Below are 14,124 nucleotides of genomic sequence, written 5' to 3' on the forward strand. Positions count from 1 at the left end.
GACGTTTCTGGCTCTCTATCTCTCTCCCTTCTTCTCTGTAAAATATCAATAAAATATATTAAAATATATATTTTTATTGATTTTTTCAATAAAATATATTAAAATATATTTTTTATTGATTTTTTCAATAAAATATAATTTAAAAATATATATGTATTTTATTGATTTTTTACAGAGAGGAAGAGAGAGAGATAGAGAGCCAGAAACGTCGATGAGAGAGAAACATCGACCAGCTGCCTCTTGCACACCCCCTACCGGGGATGTGCCCACAACCAACGTACATGCCCTTGACTGGAATCGAACCTGGGACCTTTCAGTCGGCAGACCGACGCTCTACTACTGAGCCAAACCGGTTTCGGCTACTTATTTATTTTTAATAGTGGGCATTTCCTGATCAGAGACATGGCTATCATTATGGACCGGCCCTGCTCAAGGGGTGATGATCACGGAATCTACCTGAGTTCAAACCTCCACTTACTAACGTCCAAATGGGGCAGGTGGCCTAAGGCAAGGCACTCAGGCGGGTGTCTCCTCTCTCCCACCTGTGAGTGGTGATGAGAAGAGCACTTACTTCGTGGGCGTTGTTATGGATCTTAAATGGGTTGAGGCAGTGGTCGGCAGACTGCGGCTCGAGAGCCACATGCGACTCGCGAGCCTCGGTTTGCCCCTCTGTTGACTGATGAGTTTGCCAACCACTGGGATAGGGGCTTAATCACAAGGAACAACAGCCTGTAATATTGGAATCGAGAGTCTAGGTGATTGGTCGGCAAACTTATTAGTCAACAGAGCGGCAAACCGTGGCTTGCGAGCCGCAGTTTGCTGACCACGGGGTTAAGGCATGCAAAGCCCTTAGATCAGGACTAGGCGATAATAACAGCCAGGATTTTCATTAACATTTGGCACCAAACCCTTCTCCCATTCATAGTAGCCAGGGCATCAGGGATGCTCCCAGGCCTGAGTTTGTCAGGAGGTGGCTCCGGCCTAGGCTCAGTGCAGAGAGTGCAGGTACCCTGTGGGTGCTAGCACCTCACCGAGCTCAGGTGGTGCTAGTTCTGCCCCCCCCCACCCCCCACGCACACCTTAGCCACCATCTATCCCAGCAATGTTTGAAAAGCATGTTATTGAGCTTCGAGAGCTGATCTCAACTGCCTTGGCCTCCTGGAGCCCCAATTTTGTGTGGGAGTGAGCAGGTGAATGCTTTCAAATGTAGTGATGAGTGCTGATATAGAGATCAGCTGTGAAATCCCGCTCCCAAAAGTGTGACTCTCAGCTCCCACGTGAGAGCCTCTGAGCCCAAACTCACCCCATCCCTCCACCCCCCCCCCAAGGCGTCCACACTTTGAATGAAGTTGGGTTAGGGGAGGGCCCAGCCCACCAATTCTGCTCCCCCCCCCCCCCCCCAGAGATTGTGCTTGTGCCCCTGGGAAACAGGATTCGTGGGGAAGGGACCACACGAGTCCCACCAGCCTCTGTAAAGACTGGCGGGCTGGGGCCATCTCAGCTCACAGAATGGCTTGAGGGCCGGCGCAAAGCCCCTTGAGGTCTTTCAAATACAATGGAGGGCGCCTGCCACAGATCTGCTGCTTGAGGAGGTGGAGGAAGGAGCTGGCAGATATCTGAGTAACAAAAACATGAATGAGGCAACTGTTTATTGAGCACCAGTGCGCTCTGGGAGAGGGGCCGGACCGAGGCCTCCCGCTGGCTGCAAGCTGCGGTGCGGAAGGCAGGTGGCACCAAAGGCCTATTCATCCACGCCGTGCTCTGGGCTCTACCCCGGTCAGAGCTCCCTCCGGAGAATCCGCAATCTAGACGCACGGAAGCCACGGGTGGGGAGGGAGGGAGGGCGCCTGGCAGGGTTCAGGGGTAACTTGGTCCAGGACGAGGGGTTCTGACCCACAAGGTGGTGAGAGACTTCAAAGGTCCTAAGCCCACAGGGGCGGGGCTTGAGCCTGAGGAGGCGGGGCTAACGGTGGGCGGGGCTTCCACATGAGGAGGGGCTACAGGTGGGCGGGGCTTGAGCCGGCAGGAGGAGGACCTGGGAGAAGAGGTTGGGCACGCTCTCCACGTGGGCGGCGCTGTGGGCGGGCGGGGCTTGCGGGGCCGCCGCGGTTCGGTTCGCGGGCATTTTTACTGGGCGGCCCGGGGTGGGCCATTACCTCAGTGTGAGGGGAGAGAGCCGTGCGTGGGCGGAGTTCTTTCCCCGGTGAGGCGGGGCCGGGGCTCCGCCCTTACGGCTGGTATCCCTTGGCGAGGGGGCGGGGCTCACGGCTGGGGGCGGAGTTTGCAGAGGCGGTTGAGGGTTTGAGGGGACCGCATACATTCCCAGAGGGCAGAATTAGCATCTCTGCGACAGCACTGTCTGTGGAGATCCCTGCGCTGTGGGCCGAGCCCCCGGCTCCGAGGAAGGGCAGGGTTTTAGTTGTTATTCGGGGCTGCGTGAGGAGAAAGGATAACCTCTGGTCGGACCCCGTGCGTGCCTCCTGGAAACAGGAACTAATAACTCCCCTAGACGCCGCACACCGCGCTGAGGAGGCGGGGCTTACGGCCGGGTGGGCGGGGCATTGGTACGGCCCCGTTCTGGGCGGGGCTAACAAAGGGGCGGGGCACTGGTTCAGAGACTCTGAGCTGGCAGGGGCGTGGCTTGTAGCGCTGATGGGCGGGGCCTCGGAGAGCTCCCGAGGGCACTGGGCGGCAGTCAGTGGGCGTGGCTCGGAGCTCCCCGGGACCTGCTGGTAGGCGGAGGTCTGGGGGAGGCGGGGCCTGAGAGCCGGTGGGCGGAGCCTGAGACGCGGCTCGGGGCCTGGGAAGAGCCTGGGCCGGGCGCGGGCGGGGCGCGGCCCTGGGAGGCCGTCTGCTCAGCCCGCACGCAGCTCCGCATCTGGTGCTCATTACGGTATGACAAAGAGCCGGCTCTGGGCCCCCTTCGCCACTCCCGTCTCCTCCCTCCGAGGCCGTGCATTTAACTCCTTCCTGCCTCGTGGAGACGCTCTGGATCCCCAGCCCGGGGTCACCGGAGGGAGCTCCGGCCGTTCTCCCCTCGCAAGCTTCGTCACCCCCAGGGCGGCGCACGCACCTCCTTCCCAGACTCCGGCGTGTGGGCCACCCCGCCACCCCCACGCCCATTCAGCAAACTTCTCCGGCGGCGTCTCTGAGGTTAAAAACTTGGGCAGGATCTGCTGGGGCGTCTGGTTCCAGTTAAAGAAACGTGAGAGGGGGCGGGGGCTGGGTGTAGGTTCCCTCCGCCCCACTCCGCGCCCCCTCCGCCCTCAGGTTGGTCCCCAGCTCCGGCCTCTAGTCTCTTAGTCCCCCTTAGTCCCTGGGGCCCAGTTTAGCCTTCCCGCCCAGGCCAGGCCCCGGGGCCAGGCAGTGGCATAGGGTACCTGGTAGGGAAGGGCCTGTGGGCCACCCCGCCTCGCCTGCGCGGGTGGTCGTGGTGGTTCTGCTCCGTCCTAATTAGAGGCTCCTTAGAGGCCGCAGCTGAAAAATTACAGAGGCGGCGGTGACCGGCACCTCCCGGCAGGCTCCTCCGCTCCCTGTGCCCAAGGCAGTGAGCCCAGGAGGCTGGCCGTTGCACGGTTTTCCCAGGCTGTGATGACCATCCCCTCCTCCGGGTTGTGGGAATTTCGCCTGGAGCAGCCTGAACCTTCGCTCAAGCTGCGGTCCCTGTTCTTTCTGGCCCACACCATGGAGAAGGGTGAAATGTGGCCCAGGACCGGAGGGCCTTGGGGGGCTGGATTGCACCAGCTCTCCTGGGCTAGGTAGTGCTCTCCCAGCCTCGCCTGCTAGACTCCGACTCCCACCTCCTCCCTGCAGCAGGAGGAGTGCCCCGGAGTCCTCCAGAGGAGGGGTGGCACCCTTGGGTGACCCGAGCCCAGCCACCAGGGCCGGGGAGGGAATTGCCAGAGGAGAGCTAGGAGCGGCTCACCCACGAGACCCTCTCCACCCCAGCATCACCAGGCCCAAGGCTTACCTTTAACCTGGACACCCCAGTTTGGCTCCAGCTCAGCAGAGCTCTCCTTCCAGAGCCCTCCCCCAGACTCAGCCCTGCCTTCTTGGGGTTTTGGTAGAAAGCACAAATATGGAATTCTCCACCCAAGCCTCCCGTTTCCTGGATTTCTGGGTCACCGTGGGCAAGGCTGCCCTCTGCGCTCCCACTTCCCTGCGCATCTCTGAAGCATACCTTCCCTCCAGGGTCTTACCTCGTTTCCTGCGGGCCCAGCCACGCTGAGGGCAGTTCCCTTCTTTTATCCTGCGTCCTCCCAGACCCTCCCCTCAGGGTCAGGAGCCTGGGGGCGGCTGGCACCCGGTTTATTGGAGAACACCCAGCACCCACCCTGAGTCCCGGGGCCTCGGCTGCCCCTCTGTTGAAGGTGCCAGACCACAGAGCAGAGTTCCCATGAGTCAGGTCAGGTGGTTGACCGAGAGGAGCCGGGCGGTGCCCCGGGAGCCGGAAGCCCTCTGTCCATCCGGGGGACCCCCATGGTCACTGGTGTCGTCTGGGCCACGTGTCCATGCGCGCCCCTTCCCCTCCCCGCACGGAGCGGGGCGCGGGGCCGTCACACGCTGGTTCTGCAGGTCTGCACGCCCGTGAGGCTGCCCCGGTGGGCCGTGGGTTCTGGGGGGCCCTTGCTCCCCGAGTGGGTGACCCAGCGGTAGCAGTCCGTGATGCGCTTGTTGGGCGCGTGGGGGCCGCAGCGGGTGCAGTACACGATGCCCAGGGCGAGCAGGACCACCAGGAAGACGCACGTGGGCACCAGGAGGGCCACCAGCAGCCACCGGTCATCCCTCCGGCTCCGGCCTGCAGGACTGGCCTCCCCCAGGGCCGTGGGGGCCGCGGCGGGGGTTGCTGAGGGCCTTGGGGTCAGCGTGGGAGGAGAGGCGCCCGCTCTGGGGACCTGCGGGGCTTTGGAGGAAGTGTGTGCGGGGCTGGACCGGGCACTCTGGTTCCTGGGGCTCCGAGGGGGCAGGGGGGTGGGGAGGCCTGGGGGCTGGGCGGCAGCAGGCACAGGGCCTCGACGGGCAGGGGCCTCGGGGGAGCTGGAGGTAGTGCTCAGGGAAGGCTGGGGAGCGGAGGTTCTGGGAAGGTGGGTGGCCCGGGCTCCGAGAGCCGGGACATCTGCGGTCACAGGGGACTGGTGAGCACCGGGGGCGGTGGCCACAGGGGTGTGGCCAGCTGGGATTCCAGGCCAATGGGTGGTGGCCTGGGAGCCAGCCACCCGGGCGTCTGGGAACATGGGGAACAGGGGGGCAGTGGGCAGTTCAGGGTGTTTGGCTGAGATGGCTGGGGGCTGAGGGGCAGGGGGCGGGGCTGGGCTAGGGGCAGGGGTAACGGGAGGTTGGTGGACAGAGGGCAGATCTGGGTAGTTGACGGAGATCTTGGGGAACCGCTGATGAGGCTGCAAAGCTGGGTGCATGGCCGGGACCCTAGGGTGCTGAGGGGCAGGGGGCTGGGCTGGGCTAGGGGCAGGGGTAGCGGGAGCTTGGCGGACAGAGGGCAGATCTGGGTAGTTGACAGAGATCACGGGGAACGGGTGGTCAGGGCGTAGAGCTGGGTGCATGGCCGGGACCCTAGGGTGCCCCGGAGCCGGGGCCAGGGGTGGGCGTGTGGCAGAGATGATAGAAGGTTGGTGGGCAGAGGGCAGTGTGGGGCGTGTGGCCGAGACCACCAGGGGCCGGGTGACGGAGAGCACTGAGGAGTGATGGGGGGCCCTGGGGGCGCCGAGCGGGGGAGGCCAGGTGGGGTCCAGGTAGAGCATCTGCGGCTCCCGGTCCTCCGGGAAGCCAGGCCCGTAGGCCAGGCCGAAGTCGGGGGGCCGTGTGGCCCCCATCCACGGCACCCCGGGCATGTCTGTCCAGCCGTCATCGAAGTCCTCCCAGGCCTCCCCGCCGTCGTCTTCGTCCTCTCCGTCCTCTCCGTCCTCCAGCAGCTGCTCCCCGAGGCCCGGGGAGGCCCGGGCCCCCACGTCCCCGGCCGGGCTGCAGCTGATGCCGTCCGCCTCCAGCTCGTGGCCCTCGCTGCAGTAGCACTCGAAGCCGCCGACGTAGTTGACGCACATCTGCTGGCACACGCCGGCGATCTGGCACTCGTCGGTGTCCAGGCAGCGGTGGGGCTCGTCCTCTGCCGGCCGGAAGCCCAGGCGGCAGTGGCAGCTGTAGCCCAGCGGCCCGGCCGGCTCACACTGCTGCTCGCAGGGCGCCTGGGCACAGGGGTCCTCGCAGCCGCGCCCGTCCGCCGCCAGCCGGAAGCCCTCGGAGCAGCGGCAGGACACCAGGCCGTCCGCCTCCTCCACGCACTCCTGCTCGCAGCCCCCGTTGTCCGGGCTGCAGCCGCCGGGGCCCGGGCACAGCGGCCCGGCCCGCGACCAGCTCACCCCGCCCCCGGGCTGCCGCACGCACAGCACCGAGGCCTCCCTGCCCGTCCGGCAGGGCACGGCGGCCACCGAGCCGAAGGGCAGCCACTCGAGCTCGGTGGAGACCAGCTGGAAGGGCGTGGTGTAGACGGCGGGGCCGGCCTGGCCAGCCTCCCCCGGCAGCGCCGGGCAGGAGCCCTCAAAGCCGAACTGGCACAGGTAGCCGTCCACGGCCAGCGTGCAGGAGCCCTCCAGCCAGCGGTGCTCGCCGGCGGCCTCCAGGGCGGCGCAGCGCTGGGCCCGGCAGGGCGCGCCCGAGGCGGGCTGGGCCCAGTTGGTGAAGGCCGTGTCCCGGTCGCCCGTGGTCCACGTGAAGCCGCGCAGCGGGCGCTGCGGCTGGCACTGCCGGGCCTGCCGCTGCAGGCCGATCCACAGCAGCCCGCGGGCCGGGCCCGCGCCCACCAGGCCGCCCAGGCGCTGGGCCTCCTCGGGGGTCCGCGGCGTGGCCAGGTCGCCCCCCAGCTCGCGGCAGGCCCGCCAGGCCTCCAGGAAGGTGCCGCGCCGCGGGAAGAGCGCGTAGCAGCCGTCGGGGCTGCAGGCGGCGCGGGGCTCCGGGGCCCAGGGCGGCTGGCCCAGCGCGGGCGCCGCGGCAGCCCAGGCCAGCAGCAGGCGCAGCAGCATCGCGACGCCCCCCGACTGGCGGGGCCGGGGCCGCGGCCGCTCTTGACAGGGGGCGGGCCGGGGCCGGGGGGCGGGCCGGGGCGGGCCGCGGACGGAAGCCTTGTAAGGAGCGGGCTGGGGCGGCCGCCAGCTCCCGCCCCGCTCCCGGGGGGCGGCCGAGCAGGAAGCGGGCGGGCGGGGCAGGGGCAGGGGGCGCTGGGCCGGGGGCGGGAGGGGAGGGGGAGCACTCGGGGGCGGGGAGTCACCAGCTGCCTGGAGATGCTGGACGACCCTCGGAAAACCCAGCGCAGCCCCGGGCTCTTGGGTGGGGTGAGGTCACTTCCCAGAGACCGGCCGTGACCCAAATCTGGACACACCAATCTCATCACACCCCTGAGCAGCTCCCAGGCCAACAGCTTGCCATGCATGTGGAAACATGCTCTGACTCATGCCCTTCACATCACACACGTGTGTGTGCTCCTCTCCCCACCCGAGAGCTCTCTCCGTGGACCAGGTTTGCACATAGTCTGACATGCTAAGCCCTTCCCCTCACTACAGACCCACGCAGGCCTGCAGCCCCCTTCCCACACATTCACGTGCTCTCACATGCTACCCAGGTGCACACACATTCTACATGCCCGAACACATGACAGCGAGTCCCTTGATCACAGCATGCACAGACTTCTTAAAAAAAATTTTTTTATCTGTTGATTTGAGAGAGAGAAAGAGAGAGGGGAAGGGAGTCGGGGGAGAGAAAGCATCAGTGTGTTGCTCCGCTGGCTTATGCCTTAATTGGTTGATTCTGTACATGTCTGTGGGAGATGCAGCCTCAGCTTCGGTCAGGATGACACTCCAACTAGCCGAGCTGCCGGGCCAGGGCCAGGCACAGACCCCTTCAGTCCCTCGTTTATAACCTAAGCTCCTGCCTCAACCTCCCCCTCACCCCAGCTTCCTGCTCCAGCTGGCCTGGGGGTGTGGGGAAGGAGGAGGGACAGCGGCTGCTCTCCCTAACCCTCTGCTCAGCCTGGGGGCCTGGGAACCTGGGCTCGGAGGGAAAGCAGGCCGCCCCCAAACAGGAAATGCTGCTCAGGAGGGCAGGCTGCGGGGGAGGGCGCCGGGCTGCGGGGGTGAGCGGGGCTTGCCCCTAGGGGACTGGTGAGAGACCATGTATGGGCATGGGGCACACAGCGACACACACGTGTGTATGACACAGGCATCGCATGTGTGGAGCCCTCCCTGTCCTCGGGGCCCGGCCAGGGTCCTCCCCCTGCGCCTCGCGGAGGCCTCTGGAGGCCTGTGCTCTGAGCCCTGGTCCAGGATGGTCCCTGGGGAGCCGGCTGTCAGATTAACCCGTGCACGCCCACTGCTCTTGGCAGCAGTTGGACCTGGGAGTGGGGACCTGAGGGAGAGCTTCTGCTCCTCCACGTTTTTCACTGCCACTGGGGGCTGTGTGCCTGCAGGGGAGTCGCTAGCCCTCTCTGGGTCTCCATTTTTATCTGCAAAACGGGGGTAATGAGTCAGGGCCTTGCTGCTCAAGGGGCTATTGTATCACAGCCCTCAGTGTTTGCAAATGTGCTTTGTCAGCTGCAAAGCATGAGGCAAGTGTTCCTTAGTCTTCGGAGGGAATCTGGGGGGGGGGGGGGGGGGGGCCCAGGGCGGCCCTGCCACCCGCCTTCCAGCCCAGGGCGGCCCCCGAGGACCAGGGCTTTGGAGGTGCTTGCTCTGTGCCCAGAGGTGGTGCTGCCGAGGTCTACCTCCGGGCACATGTGAACATGGACAAGGCCTACCGGCTTCTGGGAGGAACCACAACATGGGCAGCGCGGCCTCCCTGGCTCCGGCCCAGAGCCTTGAGCTCATCCTGACTCTTTCTCCCACACCCGAGTCCCGTCTCTCAGGGCTTCCCTTCAAAACAGACCAGACTCTGATTCTCACCACCTTCTCTGACCTCCTCTTCTGGCCCCTACTGCCGTCTGTCATCTAGGTTCTCACCACAGCCTCTCCCCAGCCCCTCTGCCCGCTCCGTCCTGCCGGAGGGATCCGTTCAGTCAGGTCCTGCTCAGAAACTTCGAGGCCCCCATCTCACTCAGAGGAAAGGCCCAGTTCTCAACCACAGCCGCCAGCCCCACGTGACCTGCCCCCAACCCGCTCATCCCAACCCCCCACCCGCCCCTCTCCAGCCGCTCCGGAGCTCCGGCCGTTCCTGAAACTCACAGGATCATTTCTCCTCAGTACCTCTGCCCGGCTCTGCCCCACCAGAGCACGCTGCCTGCAGTTATCTGGGTTTTGTTGTTGTTTTAATGTATTTTTATTGATTTCAGAGAGGAAAGTAGTGGGCCTGCAACTGGGGCACATGCCCTTGGCTGGAATCGAACCTGGGACCCTTCAGTCTGCAGACACAGCTCTATCCACTGAGCCACACCGGTTAGGGCTTCCTGCAGTTATTTGGATGCTCTGCCTCCTCACTCCCTTCGGGTCTCAGTCCCAGTGGCAGTCCCTGATCCCCCTCTCCTCCACCCCCGGGCTCCCTGGCCCCAGCCTTGCTCCATGTTTCTCCTTTGCCCTGATCACTGTCTGAGGTGGCACGTGCTTCCCTGTGGGCCGAACCCCTCAGTGCCAGGGATTCCCTTCCTCGGCTGCCTTCCTGCGCAGGCTGGGCAATTATTCCTTCACATGTGCTTTGTGGGATGTCAGCAGCATCCCTCATCTACCCAGTGGCCAGTAGGATGTCTCCAGTGGGACAACCAAAAAGGTCCAGACCTCGTCCACTGTCACTCCTCCTGCGGGCGACACTGCCCTCAGGGAGAACGCCTGCCCCAGGAGACAGTGGGCTCCGGGAGGGCAGGGGCTGCTGTCTGAGCCCGGAAAGCTGGCCATAGATGTGCTGAATGAACAAATGAATGAATGAATGAATGAATGAGGCTTGGTGAAGTAAGGAGCCTGGCTCACAGGGATACGGCCTGAGCCACAGCTCACCTGTTTCCTCCGCTTCCCCAGCCTTCCCCAGGAGCAGACCATCCTAGGCCCGGGAGGTCCCGGAAATCAGCAGGCCTTCTGCAGACAGGGAGAATGAGGCTGGGAGCCGCAGATGTCCTTATCTGAGGATATTTTCCCCCCTGATTTTTAGAGAGAGTGGAAGAGAGGGAGGAAGGAGGGGAGCAAGAGCAACATCGATGTGAGAAAAATGCACACACCCCAGCGAGGGCTCTGTATCGAACTTGCAACCCAGGCATGGGCCCTTCCTTGACTGGGAATCGAACCCACAGCCCTTTGGTGCGCAGGCTGATGCTCTAACCATTGAGCACTCAGCCAGGGCGGTTTTCCGGCTCTTCTTCTTACCTCTCTTGCTGCAGCGCCCCAAAGAGTCATTTGAACGCAGCCTGAGAGTCAGGCATGACATCGAGGGATGAAGATGGGAGGAAGGCATGCCGGGAAGAAGCACAGCCTAGTCAGGGCTTGAGGCGGAAGAGCCCAAGGTGTGTGGAGAGTACAGAGGACTCCCTGGGCTGGGTGCGGACAGGCAGGGGCCAGTGAGGATGGAGAGGCTGGCTGGAAGGCTGGCCCCTATTGTGGGGCCGAGGGGAAGGAGCAAGACGCGCCCTGCGGCGGGTGTGCGATGGGTGGAGAGGGGACTGGAGGCCAGGGACAGCTATTGTTGCAATCGTCCGGGACAAGGGAGGGAGCTGGCTGGAGAGCTGGGCAGCAGGGCGGGCCAGGCTGGGGGAGGCAGCCCCTGGAGGCTCCTTAGGGGCGGCCCCGAGCCCGGTCCAAGGGTGTGGCAGGCCCAGTCATGATCGGGGCAGTGGCCAGAGCTGGGGCGTCTGAGGGGAGGCTGCAGGCGTCTGGCTAGTGGGCGTGGCAGACCCGAGGTCAGGACTCCAGCCCTATTGGGGTGAAGGGTTGGGGGCAGGCAGGGGAAGCAGGAGGAGGAGGGTCACAGGCCAATTTCCAGATGGCCTGGCTGAGCCTACTTCAAATGGAGGGAAGCTTGAGTCAAGAAATGGGAACCATGGTGAGGAGCAGTGGGGAGCACCTCACCCCAACAAGACCAAGGGTTTGGTAGATAGAAAGTGAGATTGGAGGCAGAGCTGGGTGCCCAGCTCGGGTGGTGCCTGGCGCTTACCTGCCCAGTGCAAGTCGGGAGCGGTGAGGGTGAGGCAGTCTAAGAACTTCTTGTCCTCGTCAGGATGGGGGAGGCAGGGCACAGCACCAGGGGTCTGGGTGAGAGGGGCTGGTTGTGGTCTCACTCTTCCTGTTGGTCCTGCTCAGCCTGACTCATCTCAGTTCCCCCACTGCACAGAGAAAGTGCTAACTGAGGCAGCAGTGCCTGGAGGCTGGGGAGGTGGAGGTATGGATGGATGACCGGAGGGAAGAAGCAGGAGACTGGGTGGACGGATGAATGGGTGGACAGATGGATGGGTGGATGGACGGATGAATGGGTGGACAGATGGATGAGTGGACGGATGGATGAGTGGATGGATGGGTGGGTGGGTGGATGGATGGGTGGGTGGACGGATGGGTGGGTGGACAGATGGATGGGTGGATGGACGGATGAATGGGTGGACAGATGGATGGGTGGACAGATGGATGGGTGGACGGATGGATGGGTGGACGGATGGGTGGAAGGGTGGTTAGATAAAAGCATCAGTAACGGATAGATGGGTGGTAGAGAATGGACAGATGAATGGAGGAGTGAGTGGATGGATAGATGGCTATGGGGATGGGTGTGTGGATGAGATGTTGGATTCAAGGGAAGTGCTAGTTCATAGTCAGACGCCGCCTTGGTGAACGGCAATCTCAGAGTGCGGCTCCGTGGACCTGCAGGAGTGCAGTCAGGTGGACGGGACGCTTGGCCGCCTCTGGCTGGCTCCTGCGCGATGCCCACCACAGCCTGCTCTCTGCTGGGCCCAAGGCCAGTGTCTCCCTGCGGGGGGTGGAGACTGCTCAGGATGCCAGGCTCAGCTCACACAGGGGGTCAAGAATCTGTTGCAGGCTTGATCCCCAGTGTTGGGAGTGCAGGAGGCAGCCGGTTAATGACTCTCTTATCATTGATGTTTCTATCTCCCTCTCCCTCTCCCTTCCTCTCGGAAATCGATAAAAATACATTTTAAAAAGAGACTCAGAGAGAGAGAAACAAGAGGCGCCTGAAAACAGAAGCCCACTCTCCCTGAAGGAGCCTTGTCTCCCAGCTACCGGGACGAGCCAGATGGCGGTTTTGGATGCCGTGTGTGTGCTGTGGGGTGGGGTGCCGGTGGCCTGCAGAGGGGCGGCCTGCAGAGGGCCCAGTGGAACAACCAGGATGGGGGGGGGTCGAGTGTGATTAGGGGCGCCCCCTGGGCAGGCATCCGAGAGAGCCTTGGCAGTCCGGCTGCTGAGCCGGCACATTGCTCTGTGTACAGATCACCTCCTTCCTCCGCCTTTGTCCCATCCCCCTCCTCCCTCCACTTCCACATTCTTCCCGGACCACCTCGCCATCGGGCCGGGTGGGCGGGAGCGCCCGCTGGGTGGGAGCCACAGGAGAGGAGGTGGGAGAGTCCCAGGCAGTAGCGGGGAGGGGGGAGAGTCGGGGAGGGAGGGAGTGATGCTGGGCCGGGCCGCACCCCGTGAGCTTCTGATGGGAGAGCCCCGTGGGAAGGGGGTGGTGCATGGACTGGAGAGGGTGGGGAGAGACAGGCCTGGGGGAGGTGGGGCTCGGGGAGAAGGGGTGTTATCCAAGCTTGGCCCCCGGGGAAGAGGCTCCTGGGTGTTTGCCACGGAGGGGGCTGCGGGTGCTGGCGGGTGTGCCCGGTGTCTGTGCCTGACCCTGTGCGTGCTCGCACAGCCGGCCTCGCTGTGTGCACAGCGGGGTGATGGGTGTGTCCCCGGGGCCCACACCTGTGCCCACAGCTGTGAGCGGAGAGGCAGGGCTGCTCCCAGGGCCCCGTCCCTCCGCTGGCAGATGCCCGGCCTGCACATCTGGCCCCATCTGCCCGCACGAAAGAGAGTCCTGGAGCCGACGCGCACAGGGCCCGAGAGGGACAAGGCAGGCCCCGGGCACCTGGCAGCTGGAGGCGGAGCAGGACCATCCGAGACGGAGAGCCTAAACCGGGACAGAGGCTCCCGGTCCTCACCGTCCCCCCTCCCTCTGTCCGTCGCCGCTGGAGCTGCGTGCGGGGCCCTCGAGGCCGGCCCAGCCCTGGCCTCGCTGCGTGCTCCCCCAGGAAGCCCAGCTCGCCCTCCTCGCCATGCCGTCCTCGCCTGAGGAGGGCACCTCTGGGGTGGACTCCGGCCCCATCAGAGGCCGGTCACTGGGTGACCAGCTCCTCTCAGTCTGCTGGGGGCTCCCCTGTCCTGGCCGCCCCTCAGGGATCTTTCCACTGGGTCTGCCCGCTGCTGCCCCGTCTCAGCCCCTGGCCCTGGAACTGCCCCTTCTCTTCCTGCCCAGTGCCCTCTCGCTCCCTCCCTCCGCCTGGGCTCAGCCGGCAGAGTCCCGTCCTCCCTCTCCCCTCCCTCCCCTCTCTGGGTCAGCGGCCCCAGTCTCCTGGTTCCCAGCTCTCCTGCCCGCCTCGGCTCTCCCTGCCCTGTCCCCGGACGGTCACCTGGTGGGTTCTGGCCCCTGTCTCCCCTCTCCATCTGGTGTCCTGCCCACTCTGCTCCCCGATCCTAACCAGGGTCCCTGGCTCACCGCCTTCCCTGGGTGGTCCCGGCCTCTCTCTCCGGCCCTGGCACGCACCCCGGAGGGAGCTGGCGGGCCGGGGCGGGAGCCAGGGCTGGGGGCTGTGACGGCAGGGAAGGGGAACCCAAGCAGACATGATATTTATGTTAGGACTTCAAAGCGGAGCGGAGCCTGAGGCAGGGATGGGGGGGCCGCGGGTGGGAGGCGGGGGAGGTGGCAGCACAAGCCAGACTCGGGTCAGTCCGGCCCCTCCCCGGGGAAGGTCTCCTTGGAGACACCAACCTCCCGCGGTGACACTGAGACCCGGAGAGGGGACAGGCGGCTATTTTGGTGCAGAGTTCCAAGAAAGGCACTTCCTGTGCCCCGTCTGCCCCAGCCCCGTGCTCTCCTCCTGTCACCCCGCACAGCGGCTCGGTCCTCAGCATCACGGCCAGGCAGGAAAACACCCCCGGGCGGGGCCTC

At 64.4% G+C, this 14,124-nt stretch overlaps 1 protein-coding gene across 1 annotated transcript; it reads right to left on the reverse strand.

The window, feature by feature from the left end:
* Positions 1–4,422: 4,422 nt before the first annotated feature.
* Positions 4,423–7,071, reverse strand: CD248 (CD248 molecule). The gene has a single exon (XM_084893858.1). The coding sequence runs from the start codon at positions 7,029–7,031 to the stop codon at positions 4,557–4,559; it is 2,475 nt and encodes an 824-aa protein (XP_084749984.1). The 5' UTR covers positions 7,032–7,071; the 3' UTR covers positions 4,423–4,556.
* Positions 7,072–14,124: the final 7,053 nt, after the last annotated feature.

The sequence above is a fragment of the Pipistrellus hanaki genome (genome assembly GCF_964339955.1).
Source record: "Pipistrellus hanaki genome assembly, chromosome: 9".
Lineage (NCBI taxonomy): Eukaryota > Metazoa > Chordata > Mammalia > Chiroptera > Vespertilionidae > Pipistrellus > Pipistrellus hanaki.

Excerpts from the sequence above, each read along its gene's own strand:
- CD248 (XM_084893858.1), bottom strand. The coding sequence starts at position 7,031 with ATGCTGCTGCGCCTGCTGCTGGCCTGGGCTGCCGCGGCGCCCGCGCTG.